The sequence below is a fragment of the Gallus gallus genome, chromosome 1 (assembly GCF_016699485.2).
Source record: "Gallus gallus isolate bGalGal1 chromosome 1, bGalGal1.mat.broiler.GRCg7b, whole genome shotgun sequence".
Taxonomy (NCBI): domain Eukaryota; kingdom Metazoa; phylum Chordata; class Aves; order Galliformes; family Phasianidae; genus Gallus; species Gallus gallus.
In genome coordinates this window covers 13,401,425-13,427,816 of record NC_052532.1, presented here as the reverse complement: position 1 = coordinate 13,427,816, position 26,392 = coordinate 13,401,425, and the positions used below count along the sequence as shown (strand labels likewise).

The 26,392-nt window shown below is 40.7% G+C and overlaps 1 protein-coding gene across 3 annotated transcripts in view; it reads left to right on the top strand.

Annotated features, from left to right (window-relative positions):
- The window catches only part of RELN (reelin), a 273,059-nt gene that overhangs the window by 89,324 nt on the left and 157,343 nt on the right, over positions 1 to 26,392 (top strand). For all 3 annotated transcript variants that reach the window (XM_004934740.5, NM_001305123.2, XM_040701261.2), the window contains exon 4: positions 20,120 to 20,190. In XM_004934740.5, the coding sequence (XP_004934797.3) occupies positions 20,120 to 20,190 (71 nt within the window). The remainder of the gene's footprint in view (positions 1 to 20,119; positions 20,191 to 26,392) is intronic.

The window sequence follows — 26,392 nt, the reverse complement described above, 5'->3', positions numbered from 1 at the left end:
CAGGGTCGTTGGTGAGAGGTAGAGGCACAGGAGTATGACTGGTCAGGTACCTGTGTTCCTGGGTTTTTGGAGGGACTGTGTGCCTTGGTTGAGCTATGGAAACTCCATGTGCCTGAGTCTTTATGCCTAGGAAACTTTCAAGTGAGGGGATTCTGGTGCAGCTGGAGCTGGACTCACTCCGCTGCTCTTCTAGGCTGTTGTGTCCTACATACCACCAGATCCCCTTGCGGCACTCAATTCACACTGGATATCGTCTGAAATGTTGTAAGAACAGACATTCAGCCTTGAGCATTTTCCTTGCCAGGAGCCATGAATCTGTTTGGGTATTTTCCTGCTTGCCAGACATAGCTGACCTTTCCTTTAGGTGAAGTGCCCTGCTGTGGAGCCCATGTCCCTTCACTCCCAGAGCTGGCACCATTCTGTGGATTGCTGATGTTGTTGGCCAGAGATTTCTGTTTTAAATAGCATGGGCAATTAGGTCATCGTTCCAATTATCCATGTGCAAATTTTTGTCTTTTAGTTTTGTTTTAGCAAGTCTATTTTGACCTTACAAAAAAGGTCCCAAGAGATTGGACTTCTGTTATTACTTAACATGATGAAAACATCTTTGCTTCAAAGAATGGTGGTGTGTCTTCAGCAATAGGTTTCTTCCTCCGTGGAGTCTTTAACTCATTAGTGGAATTTTTTTTCCATCATTCTCAGCAAGCAGGAGCTGATGAATGAATAAAATGAATAAATTGACTGAAATTTCTCTCTGCTTCTAAATTGCTTTATCATCTAATCATAGAATCATTAAGGTTGGAAAAGACCACTAAGATCACCAAGTCCAACTGTCAGCCCATCACCACCATGCCCACTAAGCTATATCCTTCAGTGCCACACCTCCACATTTCTTGAACACCCCAAAGGATGGTGACTCCACCACCTCCCCGGGCAGCCTGTTTCAATGCCTCGCCACTCCTTCTCAGGAGAAATTGTTGCTAATATCCAACCTGAATGTTTCCTGGCACAACCTAAGGCCATGACCTCTTGTCCTATCACCATTACCTGGGAGAAGAGGCCAATCCCCACCTCACAACAGTCTCCTTTCAGGCAGTTGTAGAGAGCGATGAGGTCTCCTCTGAGCCTCTTCTTCTCCAGACTGAATCATCTTGGTTCCTCCAGCCACTCCCCATCAGACTTGTGCTCCAGACCCTTCACAGCTTTGTTGCCCTTCTCTGGACGTGCTCCAGGGCCTCATGCTGAGTAAGGGAGGAGTTTAGCCTTCTGCTCTTTGCTGTCTCAGTTTCAAGGAGTTATGAAGGGGTGGACTGTGAAATCTGCAAGGCCATGACTACATGCGGATGTCACCAGGTGCTGCACGTGTCGAACATGTGAGGTTTTCACCCCACACAAATTCACACAGGCATTCTCTTGCCCCCCATGTAACCATGCTGCAGAGATCTCAGCAACTTCCAGCCAGTGAAGACCAGGACTTGGACAGGTAAACATGCTTAAGCCCACTATGAGTAGCACACAGTTGTGCGTTCTGCTTTCTAGTGACCCAGTTCCCTCTCCTCCTTTTCAGTGCTACATGAGGGCCTCTTGTCTGGGAGCTGTTGTCCATGCTGACAAATGTGTTTTATTTCTCAGGGGAGTGGTTCCCAAGAATAAGTCATGCTTCAAAAAAGTACAAATTAATGCTAATTTCCTGAAAATGAATACAGCCCTCATGTATTTATTAGTACATTTATTTGTGCCTTTAAAAAGGGGACCATTGGATTATGGAAACCAAATTTAAATCTAAATTTGCAGTACCATATGGCACAACCTTCAGGCACTAAGACTCCAGGAGTTCATGCATTAGATTGCCAGACTGATGTGGTGGGTAAGTAGATTGTCATAAAAGTCATTAGTTTCAGTGCATATAGATTGCATTTGTCTGTTTTTACTGTTAAGCTTTTAAGGGCTGATCTTTTAATGCTTTGTTTGATGCAAAAACGAAGCATCTCAGGAGGACACTATGAGTACGTATTGTTAGCATGTTTTAGCTGAATTAAATACAAATGACGAAAAGATCTCACTCTTGCTACTATCTAGGATATGTCAGGAATGTTTACTTACATTTGTAAGGAAATTTCCATGGTTTATTTGTAACCCACCGTGGATCTAACCAGTAGCTAAGCTAGGATTACTGTTTGTGGCAATGTTCAGAGCTCTGGCATAGCTTTGTTGTCTGGGTCGTTTTGTTTCTCTTGGTCCCAGTGGACCAATTTAAAATACATATATGTGTGTGTGTGTGTGTGTGTGTATAATCAGAAACAAATATTTCTGAGACTGACAGAAGTTTTGTAATTGTAATCTTTAAGATGACGTTTGGATTACTTACATTTGTCAGTAAGGATAGTTTAGTGACAGTGGTTTAGGTTGGTAAATGTGATTTATTTACATCTGTGGGCCTTGGCCCTTAATGTTCACCTATATCGTAGGCAGTTAAGCTGGATCTCAGAGCCAGGCTTTGCCCTTTTTTTTAGCAGCAGGGCTATTTTGCTGCAGAATATGACTTGCAGTGTAAATTCTCTGGTGCAGAAGGGGAGATAAGAGGCCAAAGCCTTGATACAGTAGCTATCATCCCTGGACAGTGATCCTGGGAGCTGTGCCTGGAGCTGTGCACGCCCAGACCCTCAAAGGGTTTTGGCACATGTCTGGGGTCTCTCAGCTGCACAGGAGCTTTGGTGAGTAGGTCATGGGTTGAGAAGCACTGAACACCTCTAACACCTGAGGAGTAGGAACCCCAGTGGAGCTATGAATGTTAGCATAAGTTTATGATGTCTGCATGAGCTTCATTGGATTTTCCAATATAGTAACAAGATCACTGGGCAAGTGAAGCCCAATGCTGGAAGTTTTCCATGACTCTTCATCAGAGATTTACCTTTAAATTTAACTTTCCTTTTATATTTGAAAAACTTATATATAGATTTTTAATAATCCTGGTTGGTGGGGATTTTTTTGTTTTAAATTGGCAAAATAATAATGCTATTAGGATGCATTCTTTGTGTGAGAAGTTCAAGCACAGAATACATTTCACAGTTGATTTATGAACCCCTCTGAAAATATGGTTTATAATGAAATTCTAACAGCCCCATAACAAAATTAGCATGACAAGTAGCAATGCAATAATACCTTTCATGCTTGTGCATTCCTGCAGACTTTCTCTTGCTAAGCACTTGCCAAAGGCTGAGAGAAGTTCCATGCGCGCTGGGCAGTGCACGATGGAGCACAGCTGAAAGCTGACTGCCTGCTGCACGCGTGTGGAGTGTGCATTCAGGGTGTCTGCATGGGTGAAGTTAAATCAGCAGCAGTGTTACCAAAATAGCACCTAACTAAGAATAGCTGTCTTCAGCTACAGGGTGAGCGCTGGTCTACTAAGGCAAAATGTGGGAGGTGTAACTTTTGCTGCCGGCAGTACTTTATTTTAAGGTTTTGTTAGAATCAGAAAATATAGCTGAGATAGCTGCTAGAAAAAGGAGTGATTATTTGGACTGTCATTGTTCGTACAAATAGCCTATATTTATCATTATATTTTAAAGCTTTGTTATGATTAATTTTACAGCTGAACCAGGTCCCTGCAGACTGAAACCCTGATGCTCTGCCTGTATCTGATATTTGCAATATACAAGATTAGATTCTGCTGCTGTGTTTCTTTGGGACCATTGTGCCAAAGCTGGATAACTGGGTCAGAATCAGGATTTTTAATGTGGAAGAGTCTGGGCCTTGGCCATCTCAGATTTAATGTATGTAACACCAGCGGTTTGCCACTAGGAATTTTGAGGGCATTATGCTGACCTCAATCTGCTCATCTAACTACTGAGACAAATTAAAGAGCGAGAGCGCTCTACAGCTGTTAGCATGCAAAGGGCTGTTGGAGGTTATAGAGAGAAAAAACAAGGGGAGACCTGCAGAGATGAGCATCATCTTTGGTCTTCCAGAGACTGATACACACTTCTGGATACACGAAACTAAATTTTAACATTGAGGCATACACATGTAGAATATAATTACACCTTTATTCTCAAAACACAGCTAAAACAATGTTAGACTTAAGTGGTTTCTTTTCAAAGTAAAAGTTAAAATAGGAGATATAATTCCAGATGGGATAGTTAGAAAGGGTAGTTTGCTGTGTTTCCCATTGGCAAATTCTTAGGGTTATTTTGGGGAATACAAAAACGTCTGGGAACAGAGAAAACAACCTGGGAAATTAAAAAAGAAAAGAAAAAAAGGAGCGATCTTGTGGTGAGACAGTGAACCTCGTGAGGGTGTGGGCTTAGCCAGGCCTTGGGAGAGCCTGTGCAGACAATGAGCATTCCTGACCCAGGCTTGACACAGACCCTGTTCCAATAGCTCCAGCAATTTTATTGCCTATTTAAGCACTGTTTGTTAATTAAGATTAAAAGAGATTATGAAGTGGTTTTGTCGCGATGTGTACGAAACAGGGGCAGTGGCCTCCTCGTGCACTCAGCCTCAGCTTCCTCACTAAGATTTAGGAGTGGAATTTGTCCTTGCAGTTAATAGATTTACAAAGGAATAAAGCACACAATTTGTCAGACTGCTGTTTTTCCCTTTTGACCAGTTAGGCTAAGTATCATGAAAGAGCTCTATTTGGGCACCAGCCAGTACGATTGGATGCATGGTACATTAACCAGATTTCTTGGGTTTACAATCTTGCTCTTTTGAGCACAATTACTTTTCTCTGATTGGGTTCTCTGTAGCTATTAGCAGGTCCAACAAGGACCGTGAGGCATTTGTGCACAGCTTTATGAGAGGGCTTCCCTGTTGGGGTCATATGTCAGGACTGGGGTCCCGAAGTTCCTGGGAAAGCAAATTTCTTCTTTATATGGTCATTACATCCATCGTACCACTCATGGCCCACACAATAGGGCCACAATCCAGCTCTACAGTTTGTACCTCACAAATTGTGAAGGATATGAGATTGGATCCCTAAGAGATTCAAAAAGTTAGAACTGATATGTACAATTAGAGGCATTTTAATAGCTTCTCAGACACAGACAAAAAGATACATAACTCATGCTATGTCATTACAGAAAACTAAGTTCTCCCAAATACTAGAGATTGGACCTTAAGGAACAGCCTATCCAGCTTTCTTACCAATGATTTGTACCTTCAGTGTGTCTTGACCACCTTTAATGCTAGCTGTTTTTGTTAACTCATCACTCATTGTAAAGCCCCAGGATGAGCTCTCCTGGGCCAGGGCTGGTGGCTTAGGTGCTCCCCCGCTCTTTGAGTGCAAGCATTTGGGCAGAAGCCAGCAAAGTCACATCACTGATTCACAGCAGCAGAGGGGTGATTCAGAACTGTGGGCACTGGGAAGGGTTTGCTGGAATGTGTGCAGCATTGAGGACAGTGCAGCTGCAGTATTTTCTTTGCGATCTGCTTCTTGCTGTAACGAAATAAGTTCTCAGGTAAAAAATAATAATCTAAAGTTTGATATATGTGGTATCATTTGATAAAATTTCTTGTCCAGAAGTTTCACTTTTTTACAGAAATGGCAGGCATTTATAATTTGCTGCACAAGTAGTTTAAGAATTTTAGCATAATCTAGTGGGAATTAATGGCTGGTTATTTATTGCCTTGTGCTCTACAGGAGTGATTTACAAAGCCATGCTCTTCACTGCTTGTTACTTTGCATTCCCTATGTTAGCTGTGCCATCAATATCATTAAATGAATTCCCAGTGACATTGCTCTGGAACTATAGTTTTTGATACAAGGGTTACGGAACATAAATCAAGAATTATGTTTAATTCATAAGAGGCACCAATCTCTCATTTAGGTGTAGGTTGGGCCTAGAAGGTGTCAAAAATATACTTTACAATACCTCTTCTGATTGCATTCAGACTCTCTATATATGCCCTTATGTTCCATGTGAGAATAAAATATAGCAATACAGGGCAGTTTGTCAAGTGAATGACATTTGTGTTTTTATTTATTTGAGTACATATGGTATCATTATTTTCACCACAAACTGAAAAGGAATATATTGACGTGAATATACTTAATATGATTAGTAAAGGAATTCATAAAACTAAAAATAAATATTTGCCTATTTTGCATTATAAATGCTATAGTTGATTATTTAAATTACAATTTAAAAACCTAATGCTTCTAGTATTATTTGCTGTTGTATTCATTTGTCTCCCCAGAGAAATATAAACACTCTCCTTATTATAGTTTTTCTTTAGTTGTCTCTTTAAATTCCTACTGAATTGCTGCATTGAAATCCAGAGCACTGAAAATCCTGTAAAAACATTTATCTGGTATTTGTTTACTTTGTATTAATTTTAGGTCAATATTTCTGACCCCTTTAGCTCTTGTTATATGTATACACAAATATAAACTTTATGTATATGTACTCATGCGTATATTTGGAAAGTCTAAATTTAGGATCAGATCTTTGAAATGTGGTTTCACCTCAATATTATTCAAAGTGTATATGAACTCTTGATATCACTCACATACAAAGGTAATTCTGAAGCAAGAAGGTTTAACTCTTTGTGCTGTAGAGGCAGTTAATTATGAGTGCGGGGTGTGGGAGACCTATGGGTGACTCCTAGGCTGTGACTCACTGTGCGTTTGTTCACCTCCCGGCTGTAAGAAGAGGGACGTTCTCTCTTGTACATTTCTTGGAGTCAACAGAACAGCCATCACGTGTTTTAAATGTGTGACTGGAAGGAGCCGCATTCAGAGAATACTGATGTTTATACCTAAAACAAAACTGGGAAAAATGAGTTTCTGAAGGTGAAGGAATACCGGTGTTTTTTGTTTGTTTGTTTGTTTTTACTGTTTTAAACTTGAATTGAAAAATTCTTCAGAAACAAAATACTACAAAAGAAAGCTACGAATATAACTGATCACCCCACAACGTGGGATTTCTTTTCTCTTTACTGGTCCAACTGAAAGGTTATGTCCACAAAAGCTGAAATGTTCACTGAACAGACAAATTTTGACTCGCCACTGAGATTAGAAGAACATTTCTGTTAGAATTAGGTGAAAAAATAGATTTAAATATGTTAAAATTTTATATACAAAGCTGGAACATTTTTTTTCTCCATTTTCATATAAATTTATGCAGGAATAAAATTTTGAATAATATTATCTTTTTACTTCAGTTCTGCAAATCAGGCTATTCTATCTAATTTGTAAAAAAGACTTAAGACACTCTTCTTGGGGAAAAAAAAGCAACCAAAGGTCTGTAGGTGCAAATTAAAAATTACTTTTAGTGTCTGTTTGCTTCCAAATCTTCCATAAAGACTTCATCTTTTCAGTCTAGAGAAGAGGAGGCTCAGGGGAGACCTTATTGCTCTCTATAACTACCTGAAGGGAGGTTGTAGTGAGCTGGGGGTCAGCCTCTTCTCTCATGTAACTAGTGATAGGACTAGAGGGAATGGCTTCAAGCTGCACCAGGGAAGGTTCAGGCTGGACGTTAGGTAATACTACTTCTCTGAAAGGGTGGTCAGGCACTGGAATGGACTGCCCAGAGAGGTGGTGGAGTCACCGAGCCTGGTGGTGTTCAAAGAGCATTTGGATGTTGTACTGAGGGACATGGTTTAGCGAGAACCATTGGTGAAGGGCGAATGGTTGAACTGGATGATCCTGTGGGTCTTTTCCAACCTTAGCGATTCTATGATTCTATGATTCTGTGATCTGGAATATCTCTTTGGTTCCTTCAGTGATGGCCTATTGACTACCTGACACGTGCAGCCCTTGCTCCCTCTGTTGGTCTGGGTGACACTAAGTATGTGATATGTGAGTTTTGGGATGATCTATGGACCTTGAGGGATTCCTTCATTGCACAGGAGGGGATGGTCCATGGATTTCTAGACTTTCCAGCACTCAAGCTGCAGTTAGTTTTTGTATTCTCGTACAGGACGTAAGAGTGAGAGCAAAGAGCTATCATGGAGCTACTTAATGACATCAGTGTGTTCAAGACAACAGCATTCCATTAGGATCAGGGGTTAACAACTGCAGGAACTAACTTCAAGCTCAGAATTCCACCTTGTAGCATCTGAGATAGCATGACTAGGGTAATTTTTCTTCATTATTTTGTGGGTCATTTGGTTAGGAAAGTTATGTTTTAAAATGGGTTACTGCATGGCATGGTGACACAGTACAGAGCCAATTCCTGGGCAGCTGTCCAGTTTTCAGACAGCCAGTAACATTAAAATTTGCCACCACCAGCACCAAAAGGTGCCTGTGTTAATTAAAAGCAAGGAAAAGAAAATCATGCAGAGAAATTAGATGTAACATAGGGATGTTTAGCTTAAGACACATGGTTAGAGTGATAATGCTGCCTGTAAATCCATCTTTCTCCATACACAAATTATTTTTGTATTCATAGATCTGTTTCACTGAAAGCTGACAGCAGCTTAAGTGTGTTCAGTGTATTCACTTGGGTGCTTGCATAGAGGGGACCTTGCTAAAGAAAGCTCTGGGAGTGCTGTCACATATGGGAGGAGTCTCAGTTGGGAGATCAGAGATATGATGCTGGCGTGGCTGTAAGGGAGGACCACGGTGTGGCTTGGAAATGCAACCAACAGATCAAAAGTCTTTACGATATTCTTATTCATAAACTTTCTGAAAGATCAAGTAACAGCATGGAAAATACTGAAGAGCAATCCTCCGTAACACTCCTGGCAGCTGCAAAATAGGGAGATGTTTCTCTATAGCAAGGCAACATAAAAAGTTTCACAACAAATATAACAAAAAAGATTTGTAAATGAACAACTTTTGTTACCTAAATGTATCTGAAATATTTATGATAATTTCTGTTTCTTTCTGTTTAGGAAGTCTCACAGTTTTTCATAAGATGTTGTTCAGAGTCAGTAGTGCAATAGAATAATTACTAGGTTCATTACATATTGAGAAATAGAAATAAATATATCATTTGAAATTCTGAGCTTAAAAGATACATGCGGCTGTGTGTCCACTGAGTATGATTCATATATAAGCACATCTTCAACTTCACTGCAAGGGTATGACTTGAGATAAAAAACTCAAAAAAAAAAGAGATGTGCAGTAATGTCTTGCAAGGAATCCAATCTCATGATGAGCCATTTAATTGAGGGTTCCCTAGAGATGGATGTACCTGGAAGCTAAAAGAGGTGGTTCAACAGCTATATTTTAAAACATTGTTTTTGTTGATGGCAATATATTGTTATTCATGGCCTTCCTACTAGAATAACAGCAGAGTTAATCTCTGCCAATGGATGAAGTCTGTTTCCTTAGCATGTGCCAAACAAGTGGTTCTGCACAGTTAGGGCTGCTATTTTTACAGCATTGTTTTTAGATGCTGTTCTCAGAGATGTCTTATTTTCTTCTAAATTGACGATTGTATCTCTGTCGTATATCTGCCTTTACCAGTTTACAGTTTGCTGTTATTTCTGCCATCTGTTTGATGGGTATTGCTTCAAGTCTTTTGGCTCCCAGCCACATCCATCTCATCTGTAGGGGAAAAGCACCTTATTGTACATTGTACCTTATGTTACATCATCTCTTTTTTTGTTTTAGTTGTTCAGGATTTCAGCCATTCTCTGTGCAAATGTGAGTTTCTCTTTAGAGATCATTAGGTGTTTGGTAACCACTCAAAAAGGGACAATTCCATTTAAAATGGAAAATACTTGTGTTATATGATGTTCCATCAAATCTGGTCTCTGTTTTAAATCCATCCACCACAGTGATGCTCAGACATCTGATGTCTGGTCACTGTACACTGAACAGAAAGATTTAACTTGGAGATGGGATTTTACTGCTTACCATTGCCAGAGACTCCAGTGGAGCCAGTACTCAACATATTTCTTCCAAAGGAACTGCTCAGAAGTGCCAGTGTACTAGAAAATGATTGTCTGATTTATCCTGACACTATGGAATTTGTCCTGAGCAGCTTGTGGGACATGTCTCTTCCCTAATGGCACAGGGTTTGTACCTAATGCAGTGGTGGACCTACTGCAGAAGTTACTTAGTTGAGGATGAGAGATTCACAAGAACAAATCCACCTTTTATGTTGTTTATTTAATGAAGATATTAAAAAAAAAAAATCTTAAAAAATGTGGCTGTCTGAAAAACCATTAACATATTAGTTTTGAGATCAGGTCTTATTTCATCATAAGTGTTAGCTCAAGTTTGCTGTATTATTAATCAACCATAAACATCTTAGGTTTACAAATTAGTCAAGAATTTCCCTAATATCCAGCACCATTCTGTTATGTACACCACCAGATGTGCAGGTCTCCAATGAATGCCTTCATCTGGAATCCTTAGCATTTGGGATTCCAGGCACAGCAACTTCAGAACCCAAGCAATATTTCATGTAATAGAGCAATAATTATTTGTGCGTATTTGAAAAGTTCACCTTCCTGGCTACATCGCTGAACTGAATTCCCAATGTATTCTTTTTTATTAGAAACTGCCATTAGCAAATAAATGAAGACTCAAAGTCTGTTTGCGTTTTACCCAATATCGCATTTTTTTGTTGTTCATTTGGAGCACAGGGAACCCAGAACTGCAAGTGTGCTAAAGAGTCTCAGAATATCATCAAGGTATTTTCCTGCTAAGATTCATTCTAATGCTGTGCTTACTCTGCCAATAATTTCTGAAAACAAATCTGTGCTCAGAGGAAAAATGAGTCAGTAGTAAAGCACTGACACCAACCATCTCCCTTGGAAGTACGTACGTTATTACTTGCAAATTCTCTGTTACTTTGGCTTCTTTCAAGGCAGTGGTTACAGACCCCATCATTAATACTCCATTTTAAGAGAAGGGCTTTTAGAGTTTGATGTCCTTTTTTTAATAATAGGTTTAAAGAATTATTACCAACACAGTATCGAAAGGAGATATTATGGCCATGTAGCTTAGTGGGTAATTTATTTACAAGTGAGATAAATCATGGATTGCTTCCTAGTGAGAAGCATGCGCTCAGACTCATTACTGTTAGAACAGTATATTACGTGGGATGTTGCTGTCCAAATGAGCTGTAAATTTGAAGTGTTTACGACTGTGCCAAGTGACTGACCAATTCAAGTTAAATTCACATAGCAGTTTTTGTTTAAAATAAACTCGATAAGTTTAGCAGTATTTTATTATGTAAAAGCATTCACAGATACCAGAGCTGTGAGTCTGGACATGCTGTTAAACATTCTGGGAAAAGCCACTGCAGGGCTGTGTGCATTTGATTAGTGTGGCTGATTGCTCTGAGCAGGAGGTTGGCCTGGGGAAACCCCGAGGTCCCTTCCAGCCTGGATTTCTTACCATCATATGTTCTTCTCTGGGGAGCGATGGTGAGTCTGTGTGGCCAGACATGGGCTCCTGGGTGGAGGAATCAAAAATTCTGCCTATGGCTCAGAAGCAGCATTACGTAAATGGGCATCTCTAAAACAAACATGTTTTTTGAGGAAACACCAAGCTGTGCCATGAGCAACAGAATCCATAAACCTGTTTTGTGCCCCTTTGGGCAGTGAGTCCCCGCAGCACCCACACCGTGGCACTCCCAGGTGCTCTCACAGCATATCTCAGCCCCTCCTGCAGTGCCTTCCGGACATCCTCCTACCCCTCCCCTGTACGCCCAGATCCTATGATCAGTGCCAGACCTCCTCAGTGTAGTCTCTCCAGTTTATGCCATATTCCTGATGTCCTTCCACCTGCTTTTTTTGGCTAGAGTTCTGCAATACTTAACAAATTTGTCATTTTTTCCATGGCTGACGGAATTAATTATTCTCCTAAGGCAGTATTTTACCTGCCTATTTCTGTTTGTAAGCTGGTATGGTCTTAAGGGATATGTGCTTTCTTCCACAACATAAATCTGGTTGAAAATGAAAAACCAGCAAGGGGAAATAACTGTCCTTTGTGTGATTAGTGACCCTGCTTTTTTGTTCCAGGATATCTGTTGTATTCCCCTCATGTAGGAGGCAATAGGGGCTGTAATTCCCTCTTTGAAAAGCAGAGAACAGTTCTTCTTCAGTAACAACGGTAGCAGGTCCTACCATTACATGGTTTGTACCAACCTGTGAAAGGTTTGTGTACTTCATTTGTTTCTCAGTCCTCTGAAAATATTTTGTACAGTGGGAAGTGTACAGAGACACATAAGATATGGGGAATATATCTATGTCCATTTAAGCCATAGGGATCAGACATGTACCATGGACCTTGCACTGCAGCCTGTAGGCATCCTGTTCTTTTACGCAGTTTCCTAGCTTTGTAATCTGCCTTACATAGTGTGGATGTACCAGTTGCATCTCTGTAATTAGTGCTGAATTGAGTGCTTGTTAAGAATGGGGTTAATTTGGCTATGTGAGGATTTCCCTGTGTGGGTTGTAAAGCAAATACAGGGCTCAGGTTTCAGAATCTCATATGGTCCAGCTCATCTGCAGCTGCTGGCAGCGTCTTTTGGGGACTATAGGCTACAAAAACAGGTTGCTGCTAAAACAACAGGCTGCTCAAACCCGAACAGTGAAATCAAAGAATCATTGCAGAATCACAGGGGTTGGAAGGGGCCTCTGGGGATCATCTAGTCCAACCTCCTGCTAAAGCAGGTTCATTACAGTGGGTTATACAGGAAACTGCCCAGGTGGATTTTGAATATCTCCAGAGAAGGAGACTCCACAACCTCTCTGGGCACTACTATATATTTCATAGGATCACAGAATGGCTTAGGTTGTAAGGGAACATAAAACTCATTTATTTCTAACCCACTGCTGTGGGAAGGATTGTCATCAGATCAGGCTGCCCAGGGTCCCATCCAACCTAGCCTTAACAAATGTTTACACTTTTTGAGATGTCAGGTCCTTTGTAAATTCACAGTGAATTGTGAAGTTTTATTCTGTGATACAAGAAAACACACAGGTGCTTGTCAGTTTGTTGTTGTTGTTGTTCTTGAAGGCGATTTAGGTGATTGAAAGACATTTTGATTAAATATACACTTTAGAAGACTATACAAGCAAAATTTGGTGAAAACACTATTTTTTGTTTCAAAAAGATATAATACATCCATTAGGCTAGGGATAAATATAGACCTCAAGTGTTTACAAATGCTCAACACATTAGCAGCCCAAAATACATACAATCAATGTTTCACTAGATAATTAAGCACAATAGGCTGGAAAGCCTAAGACAAGGACAGAACCCTCTCCCAAACACAGGAAAAGGTGAAAAACAGAGACCTAGTTGTTGGCACTGTGTCAATATACAGACAATGGATGCTTGTTCTATTATTTATATGAACTGACTGCTTGGCAGATGCCACTACAAAAAACTCTTTATTTAAAGTGTAGAAAAAAATAGAATTTGCTTTCCTTTATAATCACACAATGCAAAATACTAATGAAAATGTTGGATTTCCTGTAGCTGGGAAGAAAGTATTGTCCTAATCTGCTTTCAGTCAATAAGAGGCTCTAATCATTCTAGTCACATGAAAGTAGATACAAGTGAAAAAGCATCTTTTTATTCTTTGAGATACAGGGGAAAAGAGGATGGAAATGCTTGCATACAGTTGAAAATGGTAATTCCTAATATTTTCTTCTTTGATAATGCATATTTACTGTTTTGTTGTTACTCCATTCTGTACTCAGTCCTTGCAGCCAAACAAAAATGTGGTGTGTTTATAACATTACAAAGGAAAATTCTCATAAATTATAATGTGTTGGGGCTGGGGCTGCCTGCACACCCTTCTGCTTGTGCTGTAGCTGTGACTGCATTCTCTGTAATATTCATGAAATGCAACTCTAGAATTGAATGTTCACCTAATTTATTTGTCTACCTGAAGACTTTTTTCTAATTCAAAAACTTGGTTAAAGCACTTAAATATGTATTTAAATCAACCCCTAATCAGAGCAGCACTTCTTAAGTGCATGCATTGTAGCTCAGTTTTTTCCATGTTAAACCATAAGAACTTAAATCTGCTTGATCTTGAACTGATGTTACCATTTGACTGTCATATTTTCTTCTGAATTTATCTATGGGAAATCATAATATTTTTTCTTTCTTTTTTTTTTCTTTTTTTTTTTAATGCCAAAGACAGCAACAAAAAAACCCACCTCACCTTTATTAGAGAAATGGAAATTGTTTCCAAACTGAAAACTCATGAAAACTCACCTCTCAAGGTGGAGGGTGGCTTTCTCAGCTCTTCCAACTACACTAGAAGAGACTGAATATGAAAAATTAATCAGTACTTTGAGAAAAAATAAGATGGCAAAAATGAATGGCACATTATATCGTTATTTCAACTAATATATTTGACTGAAACGGGAGGGAATTTTGCATGTTTAGGTGGTAGCCACGTTACAAAATATGTGCGGAAGATGCTTAGGGATAGATCTTGGATCCCTGTTCTCTGTATGTCTTGTAAGTGTGCGCTGGACCATGCACACAGTTGGAAACGTAATGCACACATCAGGCCAACACACAGAAGGGTGCATGGACCACTGCACATTTTGAAAGCGCCTCATCTGGGGTGTGACTGAAGTTGTAGGTTTAAAAATGCATATTTCGCATGGAGTGCACTGAGAGAAAAGTCCTGCAGGACTGGCTGCATGCAGGCAGGGGCTGGCAACAGGAGAAGAGTTGCAGTGAGCCCCTTACAGTGCACAGATGGTGTGTGGGAGGGGGAAGCAGCCCATGCTCCATGTGTTGGTTCATCCCAACAAGTAGAAGATTCCACCAGCCTTATCCACATCTTAATGTTTCATTAATAGCAGAGCAGTCTCAGCTAATGCTAGTTGATATGGACACACATGCACTCTCTTCTATAGACACATGCTGTCTTAACACCAAAGACATCCAAAAAATGGATATGCTGACAATTGGATTAGATGATCTTAGTGTCATTTCCATCCGTAATGATTCTATGATTCTATGTAAAGGAGACTTTGATTTATCACCTTATTGTTTATTGGATCATTCTGAGAAGACTCTTGACATTCCTTCTGCGTTTTCTTTTCTCGGACAGAAAACTTTCTGACTGTGTTATTATTTTCAAAATCTCCACAAATATGCTCATTCTACCCTTATGTTGGATTCCCAGTGCCTTTGCCACATGGGCCATCTCTGGAGGTAAATTCAGAGGCAGGAGATGAAGAGGTCTTTGTTCCTCTTGTACTTGCTCCATATGTTTTGGGCACCATACTAGAAAAAGCATGTAAAAATATTAGGGAATGTCTAAAGGAGGGCTAAAAAGATGGTGAGGGGTGTAGATGGGAAGAAAGGAGAGGCTAAGGTCCCTGGGTGTACTGGGGCCAGAGCAGAGGAGCTGAGGGGAGGCCTCATGGCGGCTGCAGCTCCTCACAGGGAGCTGAGGGGCAGCGCTGAGCTCTGCTCTGTGTGACAGCGACAGGGCCCGAGGGAACGGCATGGAGCTGTGTCAGGGGAGGGGCGGGAAAAGGGGTTAGGGAAAGGGTCTGCGCCAGAGGGCGGTGGGCACAGCCCCGAGCTGCTGGAGTTCAAGCAGTGTTTGGACGATGCTCTTAGACATAGGGTTTGAATTCTGGGTGGACCTGTGTGGAGCCAGGAGTCGGACTCGATGATCCTTACGGCTCTCTTCCGACTCAGAATATTCTATGACTCTAGGGTTCTATGACTGTGGCCTACAGACTTCAGGCCGCTACAGCTGCCCTGGCTGGGTTGGCTGCTCTTTGGCCTCTAGCACACACTGCCTTCTGCTGGCCATTTTAATCCTTTCCCTCTGAAGATTTTTCACTTTTGATCCAGGCTTTTAGAGCAAGCTTGCTAATTTCAGCCTCTCGCACTAATGTTGACATAAATAATTGCATCTTACTTGCCAGATTTTCCTGGCAATTCCCACTGAATATGGCCAGGGCAGCTGACTTTATATTTTTGTACCTCGGGGAAGAAACAGTTGGTTAAAGTGGGGGGGGAGGAGGGAGGGGAAGGTGGAATGAAAACCATGCTTTTAGAATGCACACATCTAACTCCTGCTCTTTAATTAGAGTGTGTTTTTATGTCAAATGGAAGCTGAAGTGCCCAATCCTTGGAGGCATTCAAGGGCCCTGGGGCAGCCCGATCTGTTGGGTGAAAATCCCGTGCTTGGCATGGGATTGGAGCTAGATTAGTTTTAAGGTCCTTTCCAACCCAAACCATTCTGTGATTCTATGATGCTATAAGCTTATTTTCCATGATGCTGTTGAAAACCTGTCTGAACTGTCTGCCATGAAATGGGGTGGTTTACTGCAGGAAATCTACATTCCCAGATGCCTCTTGAAGACCTCTGTGCTGGTACTTTCCCCTCTGAGGGAATGATGCTGTCAGCCCCTGTAAGAGCAGAGTGAGGGCCAGCCCATGCTGGCCCCAGAGCACTACCAAGGGAGTTGTGGGGCCTGAGCTCTGGTCTGGGCATGCAACGCAGCATGCTGTGGGAGCAGGGAAATGGATGTGAACATCTCTAGACTTGTTTCTCCCAAATTGCCCAAGGGCTTCGACAATTTGTATAATTGCACAGGGGACAAAATTGTGTTGCTTAGGCTGCGTACATGGGAGCTGGCAGTGCTGCATATGAATAGAGATTTCAAGTCTGTTAGTACAGTGGTCGTCCACATCCTCTTTCACAGGTAACATAGACTATATATTGTTCAAGTGTAGATTTGGAAGGTCACGTTTCTTTTCTCCTTTTTGGTGACAATCTGAAAGTCTTTGTTACCACCCGATTTCACCTCAAGGAAGTGAAGTTCATTACAGAATTCCTAGAGACAAAGCATGGAGTTGATGATGTCTTGAAGTAACAGCAAGCCTCTGTGCCAGATAGAGCCTTCCTCTGCTCAGAGCCCTTTTGTCCACTCTCAGCAGTTTATCGTCTCTGGCTACTGTTAAAAACACATTTTCCCTTCTCTCTTACATAGCCCCAAGCAGACAGATCCATCTAGGCTCATGGAGGTGTTAAGTTAATGTAAAGAGGAATCTTATTACCTCTAAGTTGTTTTTCTTTCAAAGCACTCACTTACCATGTCAGGATGTTCCTTTTCCCATCCATTTCTCTTTTATTATTCACCCCCTGGGAAAGACTGGTTCATAGCAAGGAGTTGCCTTGGAGCACAAGGAGCGTGCATGCTGCCTTTCTGCTGTGCTTGGTTGGTCAGTTGGCCTATGCTGGAAGTAGTTACCATAGAGTGACAGCAGGACTACAGGTGGTTTGGAGTAACACCAATTAATACTTAGCAAGTGCTTTCATCTAAGTGATATTTAACTAAACTGAGGACTGTACAGAAACGTTTGAAAAACAGTACAGAAGTCAGTTATAGGCATATATGTCAAGAAAACAAACCCCTGTAAATTTTCTTTCTCTACTAAAGCTGCTTTAGATATTGCTAGTGTTATTTTTATTATAATTACCATAAACCTTACGTAGTTTTAAACCTGAGAGTCAGCCTAGGGATCAGTATGGTTTTGGGTAAGTTATACATTTTTGAAAGATAAAAATCCAAATTCATGGTCCCTTTCTGTTAAGCTACCTGCTGGGGAGGAACTAGGTCTACTCTGGTCTACTCTGTGCTGGTGAGACCTCACTTGGAGTGCTGTATCCAAATGTGAAGTCCTTGGTACAGGAGAGGCATGGACCCATTGGAGCACATCCAGAGGAAGGCCACAAAAGTGATCCAAAGGATGGAACATCTCTCCTACAAGGACGGTCTAAGAGAGCTGGGGCTGTTCAGCCTAGAGAAGAGAAGGGATGATCTCAGGGAAGACCTCAGAGCAGCCTTTCAGTATCTAAAGGGGAGGAAGGGGGGGGGGGGGGGGGGGGGGCATAAGAAGGAAAGGGACAGGCTCTTTAGAAGGTTCTGTTGTGATAGGAAAAAGGGGAAATGGCTTCAAACTAAAAGATTTAGACTGGATATAAGGAAGCAGTTTTTTACAATAGGGGTGGTGAGGCACTGGCACATGTTGCCCAGATAGGTGATGGATGCCCCATTCCCTGCATGCATTTAAGATCAAGCTGGACTGGGCTCTGAGCAACCTGATCTAGCTGTAGGTGTACCTGTTCATTGCAGTGGAGTTGGTCTGGATGACCTTTAACAGTCCCTTCAAACAATTTTATGATTTTATAATCACCAACAGATGGAATTCAATGCAGGAAAGGTACATCTTGCACTCCGTTCTGAAAGTATCTTAGTTGCTGCATAACTGCACCACATTACTGGCATTGGCTCCATGTGTAGTGCATAAATAAAGAGAAAAGCAAGTAGTTACCACTGCAAAAAAGACAGAAGCAGTGCCCTTCATAATTCTCTGAAGCTGCTCTGGCTCTGGTGCAGAACTCATGCATATGCCCATTGCAAAAGTGGAGATACCATGACTGCATGCTGCAAAAAGTGGTACCAGTCCTAAAGAGCACTGCTGTCCCTGGGCACAGATCGTTCCTGCTATGGAGCAGCAATAATTGGCTCCTATCAGCTATCAAGCAGGGGATGATGGACACAAGATTCAGACCGTACTGGCTGCTGACTCTGTGTTTGAAATCCTAAAATAATTCCATAATGAGCGTGGTAGAGACCAAAACTTTACACTAGGGACATGAGCCCAGCTCTGTGCCCAAAATATTATCACTACCTGGTGAGGCTCCTCTCCAGATTCTCCTATGCCTCTGAAAAGTCCAAGCTGCAGAAAAAACAACGTGCACGGTGAAGGGAGTTCCCCAAGCTCCCTAAAAGCATCAAGTGTCCATAATATTACTTTTCCAGACATAGGCGTAGGAGTAAATAGAATTTTCCTAATTGAGCAAGATACAAATTAGATTCCAGTCGTTTTCATTTACTCCTGTTTGGGAGCTTGCAGGTGAGTGTTACCTTGAGGATACACTGTATCTGAAAAGCATAACATTATATGTGTTTTATTGCTCTTCCCTGTCAGTGTAGCTGGCCCAATAGCTGAGGAAAAAAAGCTATTTATGTTGAGTTTCCTCTGCAGACCAAGACGTTATGCTCTTTCCTGACAGTTTCATAACCAAGCCAGGTGTGATCCATTAGAGGTGGCACACAGTTGCCTGAAAAATCATACTCATGAAGTTGCTTTCAGTATCTTACTGTTGGACTGAGGCTGTTTCAAGGAATAATCTGTTAATTATTTCCATTACTGAGTTGGAAAGGGTGAAGAACGCATATGAAGAGTGTAAGTGTGTATAGGATACTGAAAGAACTTTGGCTGCAAGAAATTGGAAATCAGAGTCAACACTGATAAGTACTGAAATGTTTTGAAATCAACAAGATGAAATTAAGTTGTAAAATCACAGTTAGGAAAGAGAGATGAATTAAGCAATTGGAAATAAAGGATAACTGGCACTGTTAGCATGGCAGCACTGTAAGAGAAGAGCAAGTCAAATTGCATTGGATCTCTGGCCAATTAGAAGAAAACGAAATTATGAATCTTTATGGTCCATTAACTGTCCTGTTAGCTGAGGGTTGTTAATTGGAAATATTTATTCTTTAGACAAAACTGATAAGACCTCAAATACAGAAACTCTCTGTGCAGCTGTAGGCGTATCACTTCCTCAGAGATGGAGGTAGAAATAGAGGGACAAGCAGAGATCAAGAAGGTGGTGCGTTGTTCAGAAACTGAATGGTCAGAGGATGGGCAGTGCAGGTTCTCCTTATTTGGACAAGTTTTCCTTGTTTTCAGAAAGGATTTCTGGAAACCATTCAATCTCTACCTTTCTATCCAGCATGTAACAGTATTGCTATAGCTCACTGGATCTTGTGAATGTTAATTTTCCATGGCTGCAACTCTGTGAACACTTCTTCTTTTCTGCTCTGAGGCAGAGATTCATTCTCAGGCAAAGTGATAATCTAAGTTCTGCAATGTGCCTGCTCTTACTCATGTCTCTCACTGAATGCCTGTGTGAGTGCTTTATATTATGAATATAGCCATTCTGATTTAGGAATTTTTCTTTTGCTACATACAGAAAAAATCCTGTGAATTGTTCTCCAACTGTAAAAACAAAGAGCACAGAAAGAAGAGCACAGGCAGAAAGTAGAATGGGACTTCTGATTTAATTACTCATGCATATAGCAATACATATGCATATATAAATGAGTATGCTACATTATTTATTGTTGTCTTTTTTTATGTCCACAGGGCTACAGCTACTCATAGGGGCCAAGTTATATTCAAGGATGCCTTAGCACAACAGCTGTGTGAGCAGGGAGGTAAGAGCAGCCATTATTTTAAAAATATCTGGTAAATGTGGTTTTCCATTGTACTTGCGTGTCAGTGTTACTCATCACAAAAGGAATTTGAGAAAATTTTAGTCAGGACCTTCCCTGCATTCTCAAAACCAACTCTTTCTGTGGTTCCACATCTCTGATTATTGATCTGGGAAACCCAGAATTCTGTCCTGTCTGAACACTGAAGAATAACCTGAAGTTGAAGTACATCCTCTTGCTTTGTACCATTAATATCAGTCTATAACAATTGTCTTTTGTTTACTGTCAGCACCACAAGCTGAGTTCTAACTAGAGCTGTATTAACAGCAAGATAAGAATAACAGCAAGATAAGAATAACAGCAACATAAGAATGCAGCAAAAGCTTCATTTACCATCCTGCTCACGAGCAGCTTTGTGAAGAACCTGCCTTCCCATTTTGTGAAAGTAGGCCGTCATATTTTTGCCCTTCACCAACAACTTTTGATCATTTTTATAGCTAAACAAAATGTTTGACTTACACTGACTTTGAAAATCTAATTGTTTGCACAGCTTATCATATGTAGGCTTTTGATGAATAACCTCAAAATAAGTGTCCTATTGTGAGTTGTTGCCTACCAGCAATGCATGGCTTTGAATGTACTTCATTATAGCAATGGGAAGTATGGAAGGTAACCTTCACTTCTGGTGACTACTCCCATACTCTCCATGGATAAGAGAGAAAGAAATATCGGTGCTGTGTGATTTATGTGATCCAGTTTTCTCTCCAAAATTTCAGTGGTATTTCCAAGTGAAGGGAGACGTGGGCCAAATCAGTCTAAAATGAACATTTCAATATTACAAATTTGTTGTCATTTAAACAAACGAGAAAAATTAAAATACATACTTTTGGGCCTACTTAGTATTTCTTTTTGTTCATATGAGCTTGGGACTATCTGTGCAATAGTTTTGTAGCAGGGAGTTGATGGACATTATTGAGAAGCATTTATTGAGGTATGAATAAAATACGAATTGTACCTTTGTGACAGTGAGGGCAAAACATTTCAGTTTCAGTATGTGAGTTTTCAGTATTTTAATATTTCAGTGGGAAATAGGGGAATTCAGAGAGGTGACTGAAGATACCAGCTAACAAGCTCAGAAGTTAGAATTAAATATATTTTGAATAAATTAGAGCAGTGTAACACAGGTGTTGGCAATCAGATGGGAGTGTGATAATGATCTGGATGGAAGGTGACTGGACACAGCAGGTATCAGTGTTTTACTGTGTGGAAGGAAAAATCTCTGGTGAAATTACAAAAAAGTCTTTGGTATTCAGAATAGGAGATAAATTGTACAGGCATCATGTTTTGGTGGCTGGTTTAAGGAGATTTGGGAACAGGAGTACTGTCAGGAATGCCATTTGAGATGTGTTAAGGAGAATGGTGAGGATATCTCACATGGGCTACTTGCTGGATAGACATGAGAGTGAAAAATAATTAATACAGTTATTAGCATAAAATAGTAAAAAGCCTCATATGGAGGTGAATTTCTCTATTGTTGCTGCATAATGAAACCAATGCCAAAGGCAGAGCCTGCAGTGGTCAGAACAGGAAAGGAAAGGACACACAAGTAGAAGACATATTGAGGGAAGTGTGAGAAGGAGCCAGAGAGCTGGCACTTATCAGCACAATGAAAGCTATAGGCAAGCAGGACAAAAGGAAACATATGACCATCAGTATCAGAGCTGGCAGTGTGCTCAAGGAGAATATGGACAAAGCAACAGGATTCCCCCTGCCAGAAGAAAATACCTTGATAAGCAGGGAGTAGTGAGTAGAAATCCATCAGTACAGGCTTTGACAGTCCTTGTTTCTGAGATGCTATACAAGGAGTCTTTGCTAGCAGAGCTGGCAATGTATATTGTAATTCTTTCCCTCTGCTGTTTTACGCTTCTCCAATTTTGGAGAATAACTCAACCTTAAATCAACCATTTGACAATACTTGTGTGGATTAGAACAATAACTCCTGATGATACTACATGCAGTCTCAGAGCACACAGGGACTCTACAGCATAAAGAGAAAATGGGATTTGTTTATTGGCTGTGTGCAGGGAATAGAAGATGATGAGCTGTGCCAAACATGGGCTTCACTGTGGCTGTCCCTTTGCCTTCTCCATCACACAGACACAGAGAACCATGTCCAGCACCATATCCCTCAAGAGGCTTCCAGCTTCCCCATCTTGTGGTCGTCTCCCAAATACTCAACAACTTCTGTGTTGTTTTTTTCCATAATGTTCCCATCAACTCTCTTTACTTTGTACAAAGAGTGCTAAGTAACTGTGGATTTGTATTCTCCAAAATATTTGAAAATATGGTGGTAACTCCACCATCATCAGGTTTGTCTTAGTCAAGGATCCTCCCGAGGTGCAGTTTTATGAGCAGCCACAGTCTATGGCAGCCATGAATAAGTTAATTCCTTTGAAATTCCAATGTGCAAGCTTCTCAGAGCTTTGCTTGGTTCTTCCCCAGATTTCTGTCCAGCTGTCAGTTTTCCTGACTCATCTGGTCAAAAACTCTGTTGCCCATTGTCCTTCTTCCAGTCCTGTCCAGCACCAGGCTACCCTCTGCCCTTTTCTTATTTCCTAAGCAGACAATGTGCACTGCATTGGTCTTCCTTACCAGTGAGAACTATTATAACTCTTACACTATTACCATTGATTTTCCATTTTAAAGAAAAGATGCTGTCTTTGAAGCAAATCTCACTTTAATTCCATGCAGACAATCACAGTCTCAGCAACACTAATAATATAAACAAAGGATTATTTCAGAAAGAATTAGTATGTTTACTTAAAAGTGAAGATAAAAATGCAGAACAGCAAGAAAGATTGACGGAAGTAGGGTTTTAAGGTCTGTTTCTGGCTCTAAACATTACTTAGCTGAAAGGCAGAAGTGAAAAATGTGGCACATAAAGAAAATAAAACCAAAGGGAAACTTTATAGGTTTATCACAGAACATTTTTATAATAATTATTCAGCAGGGATGATATCAGCCTTCATAATAACTAGTACAAAGGATATACACGAAGACATGAAACAAGCACAGAATCTCAGAAATCACGATTGCTGTGGCTGTCTGCCCTTAGATGTGCATTAGTAAATCCTAATAGAGTTAATGGGATTTGTGCAGTGAAAGGGAAGTGTATTTCTTATTTGGAAGTGAATTAGAGGATGATAAAGGGTAGTGTTAAGGAATGGCAATGCCAAACCAGCAGCCCTATGTATAATGTAAATGGAGTAAGGAAAGACGCCACAGGGAAAGACACAATTGCTTGAAAAGCTGTGTGTTCAGCATACAATAAATATTTTAAGAAGCTAGAGAGATCTTTGAGAACTGATGTGTGCTTTAAAGTTTATATGAATCTTGAAGAAGATCTTGAAGAGGAAAGGAAACATAAAAACAGGCAAGAAAATTAAAAATAAAAAATTTACAAGTCAAGACAGAAAAGGTAGATGTGTTATAAATATTGGTAAGGAAAAGTAAGTGTGTTAATGACTAATGATAGTCATCATCATCATGATACCATTAATAATATCTTTAACAATATATTTAACTTGTTCATCTAATAGCAAAATGAGTGGAAAACAAGGTAAACTTACAGACTGATAAGGTTAACTTGTACAGATTTATTCATATTTATTCTTGTCTTGAGTGAAATAAAAATCTTACACTAAAAAAATACTAGTGTAATTAAAATGGAGCTGGCAAAAGATCAGACCTGGCTGCACTGCGCTGTGAGACTCACGGGAGACCATCAGCTCTCTGTGAGAACAGTGATGGTTCTAGAGAAAGAGCTCATGGTGCAGGGATGGAGGCAGTTGGCACCCACATCACACTGACTAGGCTGCATTAAAAAAGGGGTTGCCAGCAGGGAGAAGGGGGTGATTGTCCCCCTCTACTCAGCTCTTTTGAGGCCCCATCTGGAGTACTGCATCCAGACCTGGGGCCCCCAGTACAGGAAGGATGTGGAGCTCTTGAAGCAGCTGCAGAGGAGGGCCATTAAGATGATCAGAGGGCTGGAGCACCTCTCCTATGAGGAAAGGTTGAGGGAAGCGGGCTTGTTTAGCTTGGAGAAGAGAAGGCTCCGGGGAGACCTCATTGTGGCCTTCCAGTACTTGAAGGGAGCGTATAAACAGGAGGGGGAACGGCTGTTTACAAGAGTGGATAGTGATAGGACAAGGGGGAATGGTCTTAAACTGAGACAGGGGAGATTTACGTTAGATATTAGGAGGAAGTTTTTCACACAGAGGGTGGTGACACACTGGAATGAGTTGCCCAAGGAGGTTGTGGATGCCCCATCCCTGGAGGCATTCAGGGTCAGGCTGGATGTGGCTCTGGGCAGCCTGGTCTGGTGGTTGGCGATTCTGCACATAGCAGGGAGGTTGAAACTCGATGATTATTGTGGTCCTTTTTAACCCAGGCCATTCTGTGATTCTATGATGATTCTATGACTGATGTGGAAGGGCTAAGGGACCATTGTCCCAGGTCCTCTATATACCTTTGGGCTAGTAGTATAGTTCTTTGGCTTAAGGACCATGCTGGGAGATTTGTGAGCATGTTATAGAATCATATCATAGAATGTCATAGCTTGTCATTTAGTTCTGCCTGAGTGGAAGAGAATCAGAACCATAAAACTTAAAAGATGGAAATGATGAAGGTATTGTTGCTCCCTTCTCATGCAGAAACATTCCTTTCAGCAAAATTCCCAGAATTTTATACAATCTCATATTCAACACCACTAACTGTAGGAGTGATGTTCCTTTCATAAGAAACCACTGCCTGCTCTGACAGATGTCTCCATGTGAAAGTAAATGATGAGAACTGGCCCAGGTTCCCTTTGATTTGATAGCTTCTGCCTGAATGTTTGCAAAAGATCTTTTAGGCATGTTTTGTACCTTGTAAATATGGATCGAAGAACACTTTGAAAAACAAATATGAAACAGATTGTGGGCTCTTCAGCCTGACCAGAGTAGTATTTTACAGAAGAATGAAGTTCAGAGCTGACATATTGCTCCTTGGCTTATGTGTCAGCAAGAATAATGCAGCCCTCGGGCAACACTCTGACTCTCTCTAGGGGAATGCTCAGCCTCTTTCAACAGCAACTTTATTTACCAGTGGAGAGAAAGCATTGGCAGGATTCTAAACAAAAATATTTGTTTTCTTTTTCATCGTCACCTGGCTGCTAAAGAGGAGATGAGATTTTTTCGTAACCTGCAGAATATAATATACCTTTCTGCGCCTTTCATTTATGATGAATTGCTGAGTAACATCTAATGGCTGCTGCTTGTTGAACTCGGTGTTTGATGCTTGTCTGGGAGCATTTGTGTTTCTTTAATTAGCTTTTTTTAAAAAAATAATAAAGTCTAAAATGTTCAAAAAAAAGTATTTAACTTGAAGTGAGTTTTAGGAATGTTTTTGGAACATCTTCATAAGCTGTATACTCTACCTATCCCTGTACACTAAGTTGACCACACAGGTCTATGGAATATGTGTGTTAATGGCACAAACTGATGTACCTGGAACATATGTTTAATTTGTAATATGTTAGCTCTTCTTTTCAGGTTGAACATTCATTTTGTTTAATCATTAGCCATTCTCATATTTCATTATTTTCATTCTGATTTTTCCACTAGCATCAGGCCCATCAACAAATCTTGTTTCCCTTCATATATAACAGCCCCTCTAGAATGAGCTGGCATTTCCTTGCTACTTCTTTCTTATTTTTCTCCCCTCTACTTCTTCCATACTAGGACATACTTTTGTATTATTTTAATCGTCATTAACCTTTCATTAGCCTTACTTCATCCACAGAAAATCTTAACCTTTTACTCCAAAAGATGCCTTCATTCTCCCTCATCTCATGGACACAGAGCCCCACAATGACCCCATTGACTTTCGAATTCCGCACTACTTTGAGTTTCTCACGCTTCCAGTTTGACTGTGGCCTTTCTGAATCACTCTGAATTGTATACTTTTTTTCTGTGCTTTCCTTACCAAAGGGATTGCCTCGCCTTACAAGGCAAGCATCCTACATTTCCTTACATTTTCTCGTATTGTATTTGTTCACGCCTTTTAGACTGTGAGCTCTATCGAGCTCAGTTTCCATTCTTTGCTCAGTACAATTCACCTCTTGTAAAGCTCTGTACATACCCTGGGTACTGGTTTAAAATCTAAT